General features: G+C 40.0%; 2 protein-coding genes across 2 annotated transcripts in view; one reads left to right on the plus strand and one right to left on the minus strand.

Moving 5' to 3' along the window:
* The window catches only part of SHISA5 (shisa family member 5), a 40,362-nt gene that overhangs the window by 6,732 nt on the left and 12,905 nt on the right, over positions 1-20,725 (minus strand). The window contains exons 2-3 of the mRNA XM_026724671.2: positions 11,237-11,390; positions 9,321-9,395 (exon numbers count right to left, since the gene is read on the minus strand). Of these exons, the coding sequence (XP_026580456.1) occupies positions 9,321-9,395; positions 11,237-11,390 (229 nt within the window). The remainder of the gene's footprint in view (positions 1-9,320; positions 9,396-11,236; positions 11,391-20,725) is intronic.
* Positions 6,815-20,725, plus strand: part of LOC113449807 (uncharacterized) — a 47,085-nt gene continuing 33,174 nt past the window's right edge. The window contains exon 1 of the mRNA XM_087923979.1: positions 6,815-6,912. The gene's annotated coding sequence lies outside the window, so the exon portion shown is untranslated. The remainder of the gene's footprint in view (positions 6,913-20,725) is intronic.

Consider the following 20,725-nt stretch of genomic DNA (forward strand, 5'->3'; position numbering starts at 1 on the left):
CCTTTCAAAGAAAGCAAAGTCAAGGAACAGACATGGCAGGGATCCCAGAAATTCTCCTTCACTGTTGGGCTGTACATTAACTAAATCTGGGAAGCTTGTCCAAAACTTTCATTGCCCCCTTTTTAAGGACAAGTCTGTTAAGGGAGGGCTACTCCCAAGAGACTCTTTGTCACACTTTCTACTTTCTTAGGGCTAAGCAGCCGTTGTCTATTTTCCTCCTCCTCGCCCTCAAGACCAGAGCTAAATTTTTATATATAGCAACTGAATGTGCAAAATATTTGCCTATGGTTTTTGCAATGCTGACAAATCCTTCAGCAAGGACATCTCATAAAAGCACAGCCAATGGTGAAAAGTAAGATCGGAGTCTTGACTTGGATTTTTATCCCATAATAAGTTTAGTATAAATTTTAAATAAATATAGATATGAATGGCTTTTGAGTGTGCATTAGTTTATAAATACAGAAAACATTTTGGGGGGATAATGATTCTCCAAGCCTCATTTCCCCATGTTCTATTCTACAATGGAAATAATACTCCTATAATGTTATTTTTTAAGAATCCAGATGTAACCAGTTATTTCACAATAAATAATAATTGCATGTAGTCCTCAGTCTATGTCTGACACTTGTTTGATATTTTTTCTCCCGAAGAAACAATATTTATCCTGCCAACTCTAGATGATTCTGGTATATGGAATGCAAACTAGTTCCAAATGATTTGTGTGATCAGGAGAGATCTTTATAGCTATTACTCCCCACCCTTTTCCTAAGTTAACCAATAATTTAATATTTAACATTTTCAATCAATTCTAAACTCAGGACTAGTGATTGTAAACACCTTTATCCATGCAATGCAGAGACAAAGGAGAACATATTGTGACGGTCAATTTTATGGTAAATCAGACTAAAATGGTAAAGACTGACCTAAATCAATTAGATGAGTTAATGATTAATTTTATATGGAATGGGCAAACACCAGAGATCTCCTTTAACGCTACAGCTTGATATTTTTGGTGGTAATTTCAATTTTCCAGATTTTAATCTTGATTATATGATATACTTATTCAGATCTGTACCAAGTAATGGCCTGACAATGTTAACAACAATAACACTATCAGAATCTTCTAACAAAATTAAATTCAATGTAGACACAAAAGTAAAGTCATACACTTAGGCAAGAAAAACCCAAAGTACACATATAGATGGATGAAAACAGGCTTAATAGCAGTAACTGTGAGAGGGATCTTGGAGTCTTAGTGGACAACCAGCTAAATATGAGCCAGCAGTGTGCAGCAGCAACTCTAAAAGCTAATGCAATCCTAAATTGCATTAACAGAGGGATACAATCAAGATCAAGTGAGGTACTAATACCACTCTGTAAAGCCTTAGTAAGACCACACCTACTGCATCCAGTTTTGTTCATCACATTATAAAAAAGATGTTGAGACTCTGGAAAAAGTACAGAGAAGCGTAACCAGGATAATTAGGGGACTGGAGACTAAAACATACGAAGAACAGTTACAGGCACTAGGCATGGCTAGTCTAGTGAAGAACCAAGGGAGACATGACAGCAGTCTTCCAATATGGGGCTGCTACAGGGAGGAAGGGGCCAAGCTATTTTCTAAAGCACCTATAGGCTAGACAATGAACAATGGATGGAAACTGAACAAGGGGAGATTTAACCTGGAAATAAGGAGAAACTTTCTGACAGTGAGAAAAATCAACCAATGGAACAGCTTGCCCTCAGAAGTTGTGGGAGCATCATCACTTGAGACTTTCAAGAAGAGATTGGACTGCCATTTTTCAGAAATGATGTAGGGTCTCCCACCTAGATGGGGGGTTGGACTAGATGACCTACAAGGTCCCTTCCAACTCTGATTGTCTGTTATCTCAATGAAAATCAAAGTTACTCTTTTGTGCCTTACTGGATAGTTAGTATACTTCATCCTTTTAAATTCTTGGTTCCAATTAGAGAGGGAATTTAGTACTACTGCCAACCTTTAAGGTAATTAGACATACAGTATTTGGACAGTATTGGGCCAGAAATTAAATGTGAGACTATGATCTAGAACAAGCCTGTTTAAAATGGCAGGAAAATTATTTGTGGTGGTGGTGCAGAGTAAGTGGGGACAGTTATACTTAAATGCCTCGAAATTTTCCAAAAGAAATATGATTTACCTAAATCCAGTTTGGTATGGTGAGTCATTAGACTACAAACCAGAAGAAACCAGGAAATTGTGATTCTAGTCCTGCCTTTGGCATGAAGCCAGATAGGATACTTTTTTTTAGTTCTAATTAAAGTTTGGCTATGACAAACCTTTTCCAAAACTCTTGCCAAGAAAAATGGCATGAACTTGTCTAGGCATCCACTAGGAATGAAGACTAACTTGAAGATATACACACATGTAAAAGCTGATAGTTGATATATAGTACCAAATATATACTACCTGGTCAATGGTGTGCTATACTATGATACCAAATATAGAAATGGGGGGCTGTGAGATGGTTGTTTTGTATGTAGGGCCACTGGTTTTTCTCCTGAGGTTTTATTTTTATTCGTAATCATGTTGTTTTTAGCTGTTTAATTGTTTTAACTGTCACCCAACTCCACATTTGTGAGATGGATGATTATATAGCTACGAGAATAAATAAATAACGACCTGCATACATACAACCATTATGATCTGGATGCTTAAGCAGCTAATAAACCTCCATCTAGTTTAAATATATATATTTTTAAAGAGAGTAAGCTAGGAATCCCACACTGTCACACTTTACAAAAATAAATGTAGAGTTGGCTATATTAACAAATTAATGCTTTTAATGAATATTGAATGTTCTTATGGCCTATTATTGGACTCCTCAACCCAATTTTTTAATCTGATTATGATCCATATTTAGATCTAATAAAACCTTAAAGCTACGGTGGACCAAATTCTTGGAAGAAACTGAAGTTTTAAAGATGTTAATATATTGTTAAATTATATCCCCAAAAGGTTGATTTTTAAAAAAATATTTACAATAAGCTTTGGTTATATATTCCTTGGGCACAGAGAAGTATGGAACCAGAGAACCAAAAAACAAAGACATGTAGAAATCTGTCCTTAAAAAATAATAATCTTATCATTAATTCTTAAAATTTAAACTGTTCACTTGGCTTCCCTTCTGGCCTACTGATGTGGCTGTTAAGTGCCTTTGTTAGAAGCAGGTTCCATACATACTCAGTCATGGATAAGGAGGCTTAACTTTTGTGAGATCTCCTACCCAAGTTCTAATCATGCCTAGGCCAAACCAATTCAGACGAGAAATAACTCATGCTCTGTTAGGATTAACATTTCTTTTCTTCTTCCAGAATGACAACATTAGTAAAGAATCATTTGAAAATCTTCATTGAGCTAGCTTACATTGTACTAAACAGCTATATATAATATTGAGTTTCCACAGTGAAACCTCTACAGAAGAGATAATTTGAAACACTTAGCACGAAGTCTCCATTCCTATAGCTTCCACTTTCTTTGTTTTTCTTCTAGGCGCTTAATAATAACTTTTATTGTCACTGTACATATATGCAATGAAATTGATTAAGGTTTGCCTAGAATTATATACGGGGGGAAAAAAAAACAGTTGGAGATGAAGAAGCCACAAGGTCAGGATTAAAAATGATCTCATCACGCATACTGCTTCACTGAGCAAAACGGTGTTTGCCCAGAAGAGGTGGTGTCATTTTGATACAAGCAGGGGCATGTCACATAAAGTGCTCAGCTGGAGTGTCTTCTAGCAAATAGTATCATCTAGCCAGGTAAAGAAAAAGGAACAAGGAAGAGGAGAAACAAATCCTTCCTAGCTTGCACTTTCTTTAAATTAAAATCTCAACAGATCGGATCACAAAGAAAAAGTAATGTGATTTATGCTGCCCAGATTGGCTTCTTTACCTATGTTAAAGCAGCGTTATATTTCTTTTACTGTAGATGCCCCATATCAGCTTCCTTAATGTACAATACACAAAGTTATTTTAATTTTCAGATCTGGACAAAAAGTCTTCATTTGTATTAGCTTGATTCCGGAAACGGATCCAAAATTCACTGTTAAAAGGATACTGTAGACACAGTATTTTCTGTTGTACAGAACCCTATAAAAACACAACTCACCACACAGTATCTACCAAGAGAAACAAGACCTGCCCTCTCTTAACTTTATGAAAACAGGTTACATAGCCAAGGACAAAGAATGATTTACTTCTATGCTAGTGTACGCCAAGTACTATCATGGCAAATTATTTTATTGGGAATGCAAGCACGACATGTTGTTACTTAATGACTGACTCTTTCTAGTTTGTGTAGTTAATTACCAACACATTAAAAGGATAAGAATTATTTTTATACTTTGGTAATGGCTTTCCTCTTTGGCTCGAGCAAGGAAATTTGACATTTTAAAAAAATCTTCAATGTTCTGTTGTTGTGTTTTCTGGACTTTGCAAAGTGAAAAAAGATTAAATGACTGCTATTAATGGAATAGGTATTTCTTCTCAATAAACAATATCCCAAAGTTACAGAGAAAAGCTCCAAGGTTCATGGTTAATGAATGAAAGGAAAGATTCCTGCCAACAAAAGGCACAAAGCTTACCTCATTTTGGCTTCCAGGGGGGGAAACAACCCCTTATATTTTCTTTTCAAAACTCCCTTTGGCGATTCTGTCCCTTAGAACTCTTAAGCTTTTTTTCACTGAGAAACGAAACTACAGTAGCTACATTTCTGAATAAAACCGGAAGACATGTGATTTGTCACACATCTCAACAGGAAACGTAGCTTCTTTGATCACATCCTGCTCCCTACTCAAGAGTTTTCTGAAAGATACAGAGCACTGCTGGGCTACAGATATTCCAAGCGCAGCAGGCACAGCAGAAACAATTGCTCAAGCAAACCTAAACTGCTTAATAGAACTAGCAGAGTCTTCCCAACCCTTTTACCAGAAATCAAAATATCCCAAGTAACATTTCTGTGCACAAAATATTTGGATGCAGCTTGAACAAGAACAAAATGATTAATTAAGGACCGTCTCTTTAAATCCTAAAAATCACATGAGGCATCTTTGCTTGACTGATTTTATCCTTAAATATATTGCTGGACTATTTCCCATCACTGAACATTTGCTATGGTCTCTGAAAAACAAACAAACCAGCTGACAGGATTGGACAAGCACATCTCCTCAGTAGCTTGAGAAAGCACATCAGAGAACTGTACAGAGAGGAGATGGAGAAATGTAGGTGAATCAGATGGTGAGATCTGCCCACGCGGTTGCTGTTCACACAAGCAGATATCAGGGATTTGAATTCTCAACCCAGATCTGGGGAGCTCCTGGGGGTTTCTTTAATCCCTCCTATCTAATCAAAAGTAACTTAGCACTTGTCATTTCTAGTTTCATCCTGTGTGTGGGCACATCTAATGATTCCAAAGATCCACTGGTGGCTTATGTTCCTGTCTGTTTGACAATATGGTAGGGCAGACTCATTTGGTTTTCCTGGCTGCCAAAATTACAAGCATCTTTCCACCGGTTCCAAGTACTTGGAAAAGAGTCCAGCAGGACTACATATGGATCATTTAACATTAAAAAATGTTTTCAGATTGCTTCTTTTTCATGAGCTCCTAATATCCTTTTAGTTTAGAGATCCCTTATTTCATATTACGACTTTATAATGATGTTACCTAGTTGGGTAATGAAATGTCTCCAAGAAAACAATCAAGCTCAGACAGCACCAAGGAGCCCAATACTATAATTACTTGTAATATACTACTGCTTCAATTGTTCTTTTATTCTGTGTTTGCACTGTGCTTAGCATAATACATACTTCTGATTACGATTTTGTGGGTGTCAATGCTTCTAGGAGGTTCTATCTCCAACTTGGTCCTTGCTGCTGGTGGTCATCATCTTCTTTTTCTTTCTATCTTTCCCAGATTTATAGGTTTCTCCAGAGAGTTGGGACTTTACATGTCTAAAATATGATAGTTTATGTGCTTTGAGTGAGAATTCTGGGTTGATTTGGTTGATGATCCGTTTGTCTGCTTTCTTGATTTACCATGGTATTCACAGGTGTCTTCTCTAATATCAAGGCATCAATACTCTTCCTATGCTGCTTCTTCAAAGCCCAATTTTCACTGTTGGGAACAATAGGCTGACACTGTAAACTGCTTAAAGCAGGGGCATGAAACTCATAGCGTCATGTTGTCATCACATGATGTATTGCGACTTTCTCTCCCTTTGCTAAAATTGGGGTGAGCATGACCAGCATGTGATGCATCCGGCCCGTGGGCTGCAAGTTTGACACCCCTGGCTGAGAGCTGTAAAGCACTATGGATCAATATATAAGTCTAAATGCTATTGCTATTGCCATTGCATGGAGTGTCACAAGAACTAATGCTTGAATTATTTTTATCTTAGTAGATACAAGTAGTCTTGATAAGCAACCACAACTGGGACCAGGAACTCACTCACTAAGCTGTACAGTCACTAAGTAGAAATCATATGACCTTATATATGCAGTTTTACGTCTGTTTTCTTCATAACTCTGCTTGTTGTAAGCCAGCTACGAAGGACACAAATAGCTCTCATATTATTGCAGGACAGTGCAATGATCACAAATTAATACTAGATGGGAAGTGCCCGATTGGTGATCACATAACCTTAAGGTGCTCTAATGGCTGAATTGGAAACTTTTGGAAACCTTTTTTTGCTGCTTCTCTGACTCCCTTTAGGACCCAGTTTCTGCCATAGCCATTTGGTGCCCGTTTGTGCTTAAGCCGCTTTTTGTTTTCAGTTGAACTTTTTTCTTCAACCCTTCAAGGCAAACAACCTGCAGAAATATTTTCTTTGCTTGCTTCCTTTCTTCTGTTCTTCAGCCTGGCAATCGTTCATCACGGTAAGTAATTAATAAATTTTGTCACCCTTTTTCTAGGCAGGCAGTAAATTTAGCAAATTAAGTTGTTAAAAGGAATTGAGATGGGAGGACAGGGGTGGACAGTTTAGTTTCAGCATCTAAGGGGTGTGCCTGTGTGTGTGTGTGTGTAAAGATCAACAAGTCTGTCCCTCCCAGATTTTTTGTTTTTTTTTCATTGAAGAAATGTGAGTTTCTGAGGAAGGGAGGGAGGGGGTTAAGCAAGGAAACGGTTTGGAGAAGCTCAACCAGAAGCTGCAGCATTTGCACACGTGCATCTGGCTTCCCCAAAGCCTACGAGCGTCTTCTGATGGCCAGCTTGTTTTGTCTCAGGTCAGACATGCAGGAATTAGAAAGGGGATAATTATTAATTTACATTTAAAATGATAAAAAACTTGAATAAAAACATAGATTTATATAGTTCTAGCCCAATGCTGGGCCATGTTGATGGCAGAGATATTTCCGACTAGAAAGTTATTCTGTGTGCAGCTCAGTCCCAGAGGGCACTGAAAAAGATGGATAGTTGTTTGAATACTGTCACATTCGCAGTACTCTCCTTGTCCTCAAGGAGAAAACCCCATTTTAACTTGTGGTCTTTAGTTCCAGCCAAACCAGTGCACAATCTATTTAAACATCTTCAAACCATCCACTCCTCTTCCCAACCTTCAGGCAATTCCTCAAGCAGTTCTATCCAATTATGCAGATATTTAACTTGAAGTTTCCATCTTTTTAGTGGTTCCTTTTGAGGTGTAGTAACAATCCCCGTGGCTCAATCCAAAAAGCTCCTTCTTCATTTCAATCTTTTTGTAGAGGGTACTTGGCCAATAACAGTTGTGTCAGATCATGTTACACCGTTCCATATTCCACGTCTTGTGCCACGCTCCTTCTAACATCCGGGGGAGCTATTCCTACCAAAGATATATACTGGGTTTCCCTGAAAATAAGATCCACCCTGAAAATAAGCCCTAGTCTGAATTTTTTTGGGGTAGGGCCTAATATAAGCCCTACCCCAATAATAAGTCTGGGGGATGGGCATGGCCAGCACAAGAGACAGCAAGCATGCAAGAGCAGATGATGTCCGGCAGCAGCAGCCCTTGACACAGCACAGATAAGTTGAGTGCGGAGATAGAGGTTGGGGAGGAACAAGTGATCTGGATGTGCTGTGCAGCTGCACGGCTCACAGGCGGCTTGGGGAGGGGGAGGTAGGCGATCCTGACGGCCCAGGCGGGTGCTGCCCAGCACAGCTGCGGGCAAGCTGAGAGATAGTGGGACAGAGAGGGTGGTGTGTTGGAATCGCCTGCCTCCGTCTCCCGTGCCTCTGCTGCCACCGGGCTCTGCCACACACTTTTTGCTCAGAGGGAGACAAAGCTTTGCCTGCTTGCAAATGGGGCACTTTTAAACAGAGCTAATTGCGCCATTTCAAAGTGTTCCATTTGCAAGAAGACGAAGCTTCATCTCCTAGGCGAAAAGTGTGTGATGGAGCCAGGCAGAGGCACCATAGAGGGAGGCGAGCGATTCCAAAGCACTTAGCTCCGTTTCAAAGCATCCCATTTGCAAGCAGATGAAGCTTTGAGTCTCTGTCATTTCTCTGTCTGGGTGAAAAGTGCATCTGCACCTGGGAAGCCCTGTAAGCCGTTGCAGCTGCAGGCAAACAGATGGTGGGAGGGAGCAGGTGGGTGACCGCAAAATAAGACAGCCCCTGAAAATAAGACCGAATGGGTCTTTTGGTCACACACATACATTTTATAAGCAGCTGTCATTGCCGCAAAGAATTGTTGGAGTGCTGAAAATGATGGCTGCTCCCAGAAGGCATGGGAGCAGGCTCAAGTGCTTCAGGGTCCCTTCACGGTAGAATGGAGATGGAGAAGGGGTTGGTTGGAGGCATGGGAGGGATTGCTGCAGCCTGTCAATTGTAAAACTGAATGACTGCAGTGTGCTGCAGCCTCTGTAAGACTAATGAAACACAGTTGTAGGTATCTTTGGGGCAGTTTATCATAACTTCAAATGACCAAGTGACTAGTTGTATTTTGAGGACTAACTGCATACCTCTTAAAATGGCAGAATAGCCAAACTAACTTAGGCAAGGCTTCATAGCTCACTAAGTCTCAAAGTGCAAGTACGCAGCAAGTTGCTGCAGCTGATTCTTTCAGCTCTGTAGCTTTTGGTTTTAGAGCAGAATATAGCTCCCACCTTTTTCATCTGTTAAGTCTATAATCAATATCCTTACAGTGTTAAGACACACATGGCTTTTATGTTAAGAGTGGTTAATTTCACAGTCCCTTATGTTTTTACTTTTGATTGGTGAAAGGATTATCGTCAGCATAAAAAGAAGCATATGTAGCTAATACAGAGTATTTCCTTTCTAATTCCATGGGATTTTTATATATGTGTACCTGTAATCAGACGAATATAGATCTTCAAAATCTGGGTCTATCTTGAATGGTTCAGGCTTGAAAGATGGAAGTATACTGTAGCGACAAGATTAAAAAGAAATTATTTTAAAAGATGTCCACAGATTAAATACAACAATGTTTAAGTTGCCCTTTTCTAATAAAAGATGAGAAATGCTATATATCCAATAGTGTTAACTTATATAATAACATTTACATTCTGATAATGCTCAAGATGACTGACAACAGTCCTTGGAAGCAATTAAAGAAAGAAAAAGACTTAATAGTGTACTGGGAAGAAACAAGCTTTGGTCAAATCAAGCTTTGTTTGATTGACATCACATTTGCAATTGTGTAATTAATGTAAAAAGTGTTGTGTGCTGGTATTAAGCCGGGGTCACTGACATAATTATTTGCAACAATCTTCCTTGATTGCCAATTCTTTTCACATTTTTAAATTTTAAATTGTGCTTCCTGTAAATAATAATACAGTGAAGGGGTCTTATAAAACAATGTTCCACTTTCCAATAGAATTTCACTTCCAGAAATTTTTGAGCCCCAACTAAGCTTTCTTTTAAAATAAAGTACATCCATATTGTGACTACGAAAAGTAGGAAGATAGTGGGATGGCAGGTAACATCTACAGTATGATCTGCAGCATAATCTACAGTCTACAGGTAAATCTACAGTATGGTCTGCAGCAGGGTGAGTCTCCTCAATGGTCCCTTTCTGAGAGCACGTGAAACATATTCTCAAAATGTCTTCACCAGCTCAAAAGAAATGGGGACCTTTGTATTTAGGTTTGCATAGGATTGCGTGGGAAGATGCAGTCTGGAAAAGCATTTGGATTCAGTACATACATGCTACTATGGTTGTCATATGCTATAGCAGCTGTGTTATGGGCCAAATGAAAATTTCTCCTCGGCTCCAATTCTCATATAAAGTAAGGGCATAGCATTAAAACCAGAAATAGATGCAATTGGCATAGTAGGTAAATTTAGGTCTGTGTTTCTCTACTTTGGCAACTTTTAGTTGAATGGACTTCAGCTCCCAGAGTTCCCCATACAGCATTATTTAGGCAAAGCCCACAACTAGACCTGGCTATAACCTGTGCCACAGGGCCAAACCCAGGAGGGCTTCCCTGTTTAACACTTGTAGTTCAAACAGGAAGTACTTTAAGGAAGGGTCCAACACTGTTTTCCAATCGATTGCCTGACTGATTTTTGGACTACAATATCTACCCACCCCTGCAGGGAGCATATTGGAGGGTTTTTTCCCTGGAATGTGTTTTCTCTATAACCATGGTTTATCTTTCAAAGCATTTTTTTAAAGTTTTTTGGGCCAGGTTCTCATCTCCTGCCAAATATGGCCCAGTTTATTCTGTTTTCGGAGACCCAAATGTGCTTTTTCAAAAGTCAACTGGACTTTCTTTGTTTTTTCTTTAAGGAAAAACAAAGAAAGCCCAACTGACTTCTGAAAAAGCACCTTTGGAACAACCGTGACCTGGATGACTGAGAATCTCCACAGGCATTTAGCTGTTTTTGGAGAGTTATCTTTGATAAGGCAGGGCAGTATTTTCCAACTTTGTAAACTTTAAGATGTGTAAATTTCCACTCCCAGAATTCTTCAGCCACTAAGCCAGGCTGGGGTTGCCGAGTGGGGAATTCTGGGAACTGAAATCCACACATCTAGAAGTTGCCAGGGTTGAAAAATACTGAGATAGAGAGAGGAGAGATAGCAGTGCCAAGCCCTCTTTTATTGTGCTCTTGGGCTGGAAAAATGAACAAGATAAACAAGCAGCAAAGGCAGAACATGGAATTATGTTCTAACTTCAGTATCCTCTCCAGAATTTGTATGTACAACACCTCTTAAACAACCTCACAACCCACTAACCCTTGCGCAGTAATTTCCAATCATACCTTTCCGGGGAACAGAGAAACTGATAATTTTTCCTAAAGGCATATGAGCAACAATAACGATTGTTGCAGGTCCCACAACAATAATCTGAACAAGTCTGCTGTGGATGCCAACGTCCATAGAGATCTTTGTAAGCCTCACAGTATTCAAAGGAATCTGAAAATTAATCAAAGAGGTTATTTTACCATATTTTACTTAGCTTTGGAAAAAAATGACAGCTGAGAGGAATATGGCTGCATTCTTCATATATTTGAAGTATCATGGCACAGCAGAAAATCAAAACCAATTTTGACACCTCAGATGGTAAGATACAAAAAAACGGTCTGAGGTTACAGGAAAACAGATTCCCGAGTTGAGCATTAGAAATAAATTCTTAATGGAATAAGAGCAATTTTCTGAGGGAGCTGTGTTTATTTATTGATTAAATTTAAGTAGTTGCCCATCTCATCAGGAGTGACTGTGGGTGATGCCCAGAATATTACTATTGATTAATATGTTCAGGCAGAAGTTAGAAAACCATCTGTTTGAGATGTTTTTATTTGGATTTGTATATTCCACAGGGTTGGGCTTCATTGCCAACCAATTGTATCAGTTACACAGCAAATGCTGAATATTTTCTAAGTGGATATGCTGATGGCCTGTGGCCTGATCCTGCAGAAAGAGTGAAGCACTGCTCCAGGTGGAACTGCGTGTTTCCTGCTTATTACTTGTCTGCAATCAGATAATGAAAGAGGGGTTCTGGGCAAATGTTTTGCAGCTTCATCAAGGGAATATTTGCTAGTACAAAAAAATATTTGAACCTAGCATTTAAAGAAATTGCTACCTTGTATTCTTAAATAAAATAAATAAATTAAATAAAAATTAAATAAAAAACAGTAGAGAAATCAAACCAAAACATAAATAAGCAGTTAATTATTTATGAATAATTTAATACATTCCACTTGAAAGAAATGAAAGGAGTTCAGAGAATGACAAGGAAAATCTAAAAAAGTTATAAGATGCAATCCATTTCACAATGTTTTCAACTATTACAGAAAATGAATCTTAAAAACCTGAAAAAGAAACCAAGAAAGCTTTCCTACCATAGAAAAAAAAGGAAAAACCTTCTTTTACAAGATGGCGGATTCACTATATGCAATACAGGAATATTTTTTGCATTAGCACAATTTCACTTGGGAATGGAGAAAGAAAAAAGTAGACAGATGGAATGGTAATTACCTTTCCATACAACTTGTATACAGACTTTTGATCCTTGAAGGATACAGTGTAGTATGGCTGTTGAGGTAATTCCCCGTTAGGAGAATGAGCGCATACAGGGAGACGTATAGAGAGTAGTGTTGGAATAATACACACAGAGCACACAGATACACTGTACAGTAAATGTAGGTTTTTACTTCCAGAAAGGTTTAAGCAAAGTCCAAAATAAGCAGTCCAAAAGTCATTCACAGGTAAATCAATCAGTTTTTCAATCCAGGGATAATTCAATAACAAAGTCCAGTGTCAAAAACAGTTCAGTAACCGACTTACATTAAATCCAATAATATCAGTCAATTAGAAAAAATGGAGGAACAGCAATACTTTCCAACAGAAGGAAACAGAGATACTCACTCAGACACACTCTCTTCTGAGACTAAGACTAAGACAAAAACAACCCAGGTTTCTGGCTCCATCTTATGGCCGTTTGAGTAACCACACCCAATTGCAGTTTTTAGCATGCTCTTAAAGAGACAGTATTAAAATGTCTATCTTGGTTTATATATTTCTAATCCAAATACCTCATAGGTGACTTATATTCCTAACAATGGCTCCTCCAAAGTTGGAGCAGAAGGAAGATGTGAGACCAATAGATTCTTCAGTGACCTTTGGCTGGGTACATTTGAAGTACTCCTGAATTAGAGACACATAAAATTTGAATAGTATGTAAACACTTTTGTCTGATTTGGGATCTACCTGATCGGGTGAAGCTAGATGATTCTTCCAGGCTATGAAGCCCAACTTAGGAGGGATGTTTCAAAAATACGGGAAGATTGTGTTTCCAAAGTCTAATAAGTTAACATATTGGAGGTTCTACGACTGTACTACAAATCCAACACAGGAGATGTCCCTGGAGAGCCGGTTTGCTATAATGGTTAAGAAATCAGGCTAGAAACCAGGAGACTGTGAGTTTTATTTTTATTTATTTATTTGATTTGTCAATTGCTTGCAAGATAATAGGTATAAATATAAACATAATTATGAATACATGAAATGGATACATATAAGAAAAATAAAAAGAAACAATAGGACAGGGACAGTAGGCACTTTGGTGTGCTTACGCACGCCCCCTACAGACCTCTTAGGAAAGGGGTGAGGTCAATCATAGACAGTCTAAGGTTAAAGTTTTTGGGGTTTGGGGAAGAAACCACAAAGTCAGGTAGAGTATTCCAGACATTGACCACTCTGTTGCTGAAGTCGTATTTCCTGAAATCAAGTTTGGTGCGATTTACCTTGAGTTTGTATCTATTGTGTGCTCTTGTATTGTTGTGGTTGAAGCTGAAGTATTCATTGACAGGTAGGGCATTGCAGTGTATGATTTTATATACTATACTTAGATCGGACCGAAGGCAGCGTAGTTCTAGGTTTTCTAGGTCTAGAATTTCAAGTCTGGTGGCATAAGGTATTCTGCAACGAGTAGAGTTCTAATCCTGCCCTAAGCACAAAACCAAGGTCAAGAGCAGAAGTCTCCAAACTTGGCAACTTTAAGACTCATGGACTTAAAGCATAACTGGATGAGAAATTCTGGGAGTTGAAGTCCACAAGTCTGGAAGTTGTCACGTTTGAGGACTCCCAGTCAAAAGTAACAAAAGATAGTGAGAGACAAAAGATAGTCAGAAATAACTTCAACCGGATGAGGTGTCTGGTTTGGCTTAATCAGTTCCTTCCTTAGCCTGAACAAAAGTGTTGTGATAAGATTGATAGCTTTGAAAAGATTTTTCAGACTCATTGATTACCAAACTAAGTTCCAAGGAAACCCAAAGAATCACTGAAAAGTGTAAGGCCTATGCCTTTGATTAGGAATGACCCAGGAATTGTCCATGGCTCTGAAAACATTGCCTTTGTAAATTTGCCACTGTTTTACCAACAAAACTTAGCAATGAGCCATGCAAATGGAAAGTTGTCTGCTGTTCTCAATCTCAGTTTGGAAACGTCATCTTTGGGTCTTTTTTAAACACAATTTTTGTTTCCTTTTGTTACAGAAGTGCTGCATTTAGAACTTGTAGAGCTCTGCTTAGTAAAGGTTACCCTACTTTTCCAAATTAGAAATATCTGCCAAGTACTTTGTACATAAGGTTGTTGATCTGACTGGGGAATGGAATTTGCGTTTTTAGCCTATTGGTTTTACTATATAGTTATAATGGATGGGGAAAGAAGAACTTTCCATTTGAACCTTGCCTTTTTTGCATTTCAACACAGAAAAGACGGAACGGCTTTATTCTATTTTGCATCTATCTTTTTTTTTTAAATGAAAAAAGTGGTCCAACCTGTCAAATGCCATGGTTTGGAGGTTGAGGGAGTGGGCAGAAGAGAAATGCAGGTTAAAATAGGCAAACAAGAGTTCTACCTTATGCTGTGCTAGTAATAATCCTACCTGGAATACTGTGCTCAGTTCTGGTCCCCACAATAAAAGAAAAATTGCTAACGAACTGGAAAGAGTGCAGAGAAGAGCAACAAAGATGGTGAAGGGAACTGGAAGGATATTTTGGGGATACATAAACCAAGGGTTAGTAAAATTAGGAAGTATCTATGGTTCAATAAGCTGTAAAGTTATTATTTGTAACTCGAACAGGGCAAAGCAATAGACGCAATCTACATAGACTTCTGTAAAGCCTGTGATTCAGTGGTACATGACAAACTACTACTAAAACTAAAAACATATGGTATCTCTGGACACCCACATAACTGGATAGAAGCATTCCTCTCAAACAGACAACAAATGGACAAAATTGGGAGCGTCCTATCAAATTCTGTACCTGTCAACAGTGGTGTCCCCCAAGGCAGTGTTCTAGGACCAACTCTCTTCATACTCTACATAAATGACCTCTGCGATCATATTAAGAGCAACTGCGTTCTCTTCACTGATGATGTAAAGCTATTCAACACCACAGACAATACTACTACCCTTCAAATGACCTTGACTATGTATTAGAATGGTCAAACAAATGACAACTTCAAATCTCAACAAATAAATGCTCTGTCTTACATATTGGCAATAAATAAATAAATCAGAAAATAAAATACAAGCTGAATAGTCAAGACCTTGTTGAGGATCCAAACTCTGTCAAGGACCTTGGAATACTCATCTCTAATGAGTATTAAGTGCTAGAGCCCACTGTAACTATATAGCAAAAAAGGCATTAACAGTTGTTAACCTAATCCTAAGTAGCTTTTTCTCTGCTAATATCACACTACTAACTAGCGCATACAAAACATTTGCCAGACCAATACTCAAATTCAGCTCATCAGTCTGGAACTCCACATTATGTATCTGATATTAGCACAGTTGAAAAAGTCCAGAAATATTTCACAAAAAGGGTTCTACGCTCCTCTATTCATTGCAGAATACCTTATGCCACCGGACTCTAAATTCTAGACCTAGAAAACCTAGAACTATGCCGTCTTCGGTCCAACCTAAGTATAGTATATAAAATCATACATTGCAATGTCCTACCTGTCAATGAATACTTCAACTTCAACCATAACAATACAAGAGCAAACAATAGATACAAAGTCAAGGTTAATCGCACCAAACTTGATTGCAGGAAATACGACTTCAGCAACAGAGTGATCAATGTCTGGAATATACCTGACTCTGTGGTTTCTTCCCCAAACCCCCAAAACTTTAACCATAGACTGTCTACTATTGACCTCATCCCCTTCCTAAGAGGCCTGTAGGGGCTGTGCATAAGCGCACCAATTGTGCCTACTGTCCCTGTCCTGTTGTTTTTTATTTTTCTTATAAGTATCTATCTCATGTATTCAAAACTATGTTTATTCTTATACCTGTACCTTGTAAGCGATTGACAAATCAAACAAATTCTAAAAAAATAAAATACTAAAAAATTGCAAACTTGCTCAGCAAATGACCTTTTCTAATCAACATGTCAGATACTGAACTTAATGAACTATACTAAGTCTAATGAGGTGCATATAGTCCAGCTGAATGCATAGGTCATGCGGAAATTCAATATTATAAGGTGGACAAAAACAATGATATACCAAAGTCGAGGAGATCAAAGTATGACTGATAGATAAAAATACCAACAGCCAGACATGAACTTCCATGATCAGGAACAGCTCAAAAAGATCTAGATCTCTTCCAAAATTGTAATGTAACAATAGTTTGTGACAAGATTGATGAAAATCAGAGTCTTAAGTGAGAAAGTAGAATTTAGCAAAGTTAACTGGGTTTATATGCGTGTGCAGTATATGAGGGTGTGAATATTTTGCTTATTATTTTTAGCTTGCTATTTCTCTCACTATCTTTTGTAGCCTGGGTCATTTTTTTGGGACCACACAAGGCTCCAATTCTGAGCAAACCAATGATACTAGGATTAGTCATTAAAGCATTTCCTCTTTTTTCATGTGTATGCACTACCCTAAAATGGGGAGCTTCTTTAATGAGTTGAAACGCTACTCTTAAAGTAACCCAAACTTGTTTTTAGATTCACATACAGGCCTGCAAAAAGAAGGGATACTTTAATGATCAACAGAGAGGTACTATGTTCATGCTGATGTTTGAAGTAATTCTTCTGAGTTATTACAGAAGCACGTACAGCTCTAGAATATCCAAAAGATGCATTATAAATCTTTACTGACAATTAAACATATGCTCTACTGATTGCCTGAAGGATTTAATAATAGCATCAACAAGAGCAAATTTTCTGGATAAAGAAGTTTGGAGACCTATAAATTAAGGGTTTTCCCATTTAGACTGTCACTTCTCAGCATCTATTTGAGAACAGCCCTGAGGACTGAATATGGGAGAAAGGCCATGTTACCCTCGGCCGGAATTACGATATTGATGAACGATTACCAGATTGTACATTTTTGAAACTGACTGGTTGCCAAGTTGATTAGGCAACTGAAACGTATAAAAAACCTCAGGAGTGGATTTTCCAAACGGATACAAAAGCATTCTGACTGATTCTCACTTCTTCACTTATATTAATAAATCAACTCTTGCATTCTAAGTGAAAGGCTTGGCCAAAATTACACCTATTTTTAAGAAGATAAGTGAATTAACCACCACTGTCTGATTAATACATTTTTATTAGCAAGGTCTAAAATAGGCTTTTCTCTTTAGTCTTTAAGCAGATTTTGACTCAATATCTAGGGAAATCATCTGGCACAAATATAATGCATTTATATACAGTATGTTGCCTGCTTATCAATCTTTAAAGTTTTAATGTTTCTATATTCTTGTTTTTACAATGCTGTAAGCTGGCCAGCTTTATTAAATTTATATGCCGCCCACCTCAAACAAACAGTGAGATGGGTGGCATATACACTGCTCAAAAAAATAAAGGGAATGGGCATTGGTAGAAGTTACCCTGAATGCCCTCTCTATCTATGCTGCGAGAGAGCCCAGGATGGGTTGACTCCTTCCTATGACGTCATTTAGCTGAGTCTGTACTAAGACATAAAAGCCAGCCCCTGGGAGAGACCCCAGCTTTGGCGAAGATACTTGACAGACTGAAAGGTGTTTCTGAAAGCACAAATGAATACAGAAATATGACTTACCATCTCCGGACGAATCAAGGGAGGGGCTGGGCTCTCTCGCAGCATAGATAGAAAGGGCGTTCAGGGTAACTTCTACCAACACCCATTCTCCTCCATGCTACATCGAGAGCCCAGGATGGGACATACCAAAGCTTGCATGTCTACCAGTGGGTCCTCGTCCAGCTCATCACACCGACTGTTGAACCACTTGTTGAAGCACCCGTCTGCCGAAGGCTGCAGTTACCAAGGCAAAGACATCCAGACGGTACTATCTGATGAAAGGAGACGGAGATGTCCATGTGGCCATACGACAGATCTCCTCCAAGGGTGCTTGGGTCGCCCAGGCAGCCGAAGTGGCCGTGGTTCTGGTAGAGTGCACTGTCAGACCTCGAGAAACCGGAAGGGCTGCAGCTTTGTAGGCCTGCTCAATGCAAGATCTGACCCACCTGCTAATAGTAGGAGAAGAGGCCTTGTGCCCCAAGTGAGAAGGGAAAAGGAAATAAAATGGCTCCAGACTTCCTGAAGGAGGAAGTACGCTTAATGTATATTTTAAGAGCTCTACCTACGTCTAGCGAGTGCCATTGCTGCTCTAAGTCATGGTGCAGGAGGGGGCAGAAGTCAGGCAACATAATGTCCTGGGACCTGTGAAACAGGTGTTAACCCTTGGAATAAATGAGGGGTCCAGACTGAGGACAACCCTATCATCGTGAAAGAAACAAAGGTCCTGTCTGATGGAAAGAGCAGTGAGCTCGGATACCTGCCTGGCTGAAGTGATGGAAACGGGGAACACTACCTTCAGAGTGAGGAAACTGAGAGACAATGTTCAAAGGGGTACAAAAGGGGGCTTTGTAAGGGCATAAAGGACCACATGAAGATCCCAGGAAGGATACCTGTGAACCACTGGAGGGTGCAGGTTGGAAGCCCCTTTCGAAAGCCTCTTGACTGAAGGGTGATGGGATAAGGAAGGAAGCGAACCCCATGAAAGAACCAAGGAGAGGGCCTCAACCTGCCTGCATAAGGTGTTGGGGCCAAACCTTTCTCCAGATCATGCTGAAGGAATCTAAGAACCTCTGCCAACTGGGCTAAAGCGGGAGAGAGAGAGACACTCCCTAAGGCACCATCGGGAAGGGCCTTCCAGGTGGCATCATAGATGCACCTTGTGGGAGGTTTGCGAGATGCCAGGATAGTGATGATGACCCTTTCAGGAAGATCAGCCACCTCTAGCCACTGCCGCTCAAGTGACACATGGTCAGCTTGAGCCACTGGGGCTCTGGGTGGAGCAGAATCCCCTGGTGAAGGGAGATTAGATGGGCTGAGATCCTCCAAGGAGAAGCCACCAATAGGTTGACCAGGTCCGCAAACCAGGGCCTCCTTGGCCAATAGGGTGCCAGGAGGAGGAGCTCCGCTCATTCCTGCAACATCCTCCGAATTACTGCTGGAATGATGGGAGCAGGGGGAAGGCATAGAGGAGACTTTTGGGCCATCTGCATAGAAGGGCATTGGTCCCCTCCACTCCCTGGCAAGGAAACCTGGTGAAGAATCTGGTGACCTGGGCAATTTGAGGAGTGGAGAAGATCCACCTCTGGCATTCCGAATCTGGGGAAAAGGTCCCTGAATAGAGAAGGAGGAATAGACCATTCTGCCTGGTCGATTAGGCTCCTGCTGAGCCAGTCGGCCTGAGAGTTGTTGATCCCGGAGAAGTGGTCCACCGAGATTGACAACAGGTATTGCTCTGCCCATAACCCCAACCGTAGAGCCTCTCCCATGAGGGCTCTGGACCTCATCCCCCCCGCCGGTTGACATGAGCCATGGCGGCCATGTTGTCCATAAGGACTAGAACATGAGAGCCGGTCACCGAGTGCCTGAAATGCTTGAGAGCTAGAAAAATGGCTCTGAGCTCTAGCCAATTTATGGGAAGGGCCTGCTCTGACCTAGACCAAGGTCCCGAGCTATCTGGCCCTGCATATGGGAACCCCAACCCAGGAGGCTGGCATCGGTAGTTATAACTAGCCTGTCTGGGACCCTGAAAAGGAGTCCCTTCCAGATTAATGGGGAACACCACCAATTGAGAGATCTCTGGATTTGTGGCGGGAGTGGGACCTTGATGGATGAGTGGCTGGTTCCTGCTCGTTGGTAGGGAAGCAGGAACCATTAGAGTGGACAGGAGTGGAAAAATCCGTGGCTCTGGAGATATGACAGGGTAATTTGCAGATCCCGATGGGCTGCATGGGTGAAGGAGGACGGAATCAAAATGTTCTCCAAGTAGCATTGGATCCTTACTGGAACAGAAAGCAGAGATGCCATCAATGCTGCCAGAACCTTCGTGAAGACCCTTGAAGCTGATGAGAGGCTGAAGGGAAGTGCTCGATACTGGTAATGGGTATTCTGATAACAGAAACGGAAAAACTGGCAATGATGAGGCCAAAAGGGGATGTGGATGAAGGCTCCATGAGATCGGTGGAAGAGAGGAGATCGCCCTCCCAAATGCCCTCTAAAATAGAATGCAGAGTCTGCATTTTAAAGAGCCTGTATTTTACAAATTGGTTGAGAAATTTTAGATCCAGGATGGTTCGCTACCCCGCCACCCCCAGGCTTTGGGAACGATGAAAGGCGAGAATAAAGCCCATGTCCCCATTGAGAGGGGGGAACAGGTTTGAATAGCTAGGATTTCAAGAAGGAGTTGAGTGGCCTGATTCATGAGGTCGTGCCTTGAAATGTCCAGAGAGACAGGA

Source organism: Pseudonaja textilis, chromosome 2, assembly GCF_049901715.1.
Source record: "Pseudonaja textilis isolate UNSWEBS1 chromosome 2, rPseTex1.2, whole genome shotgun sequence".
In the NCBI taxonomy this organism is placed as follows: domain Eukaryota; kingdom Metazoa; phylum Chordata; class Lepidosauria; order Squamata; family Elapidae; genus Pseudonaja; species Pseudonaja textilis.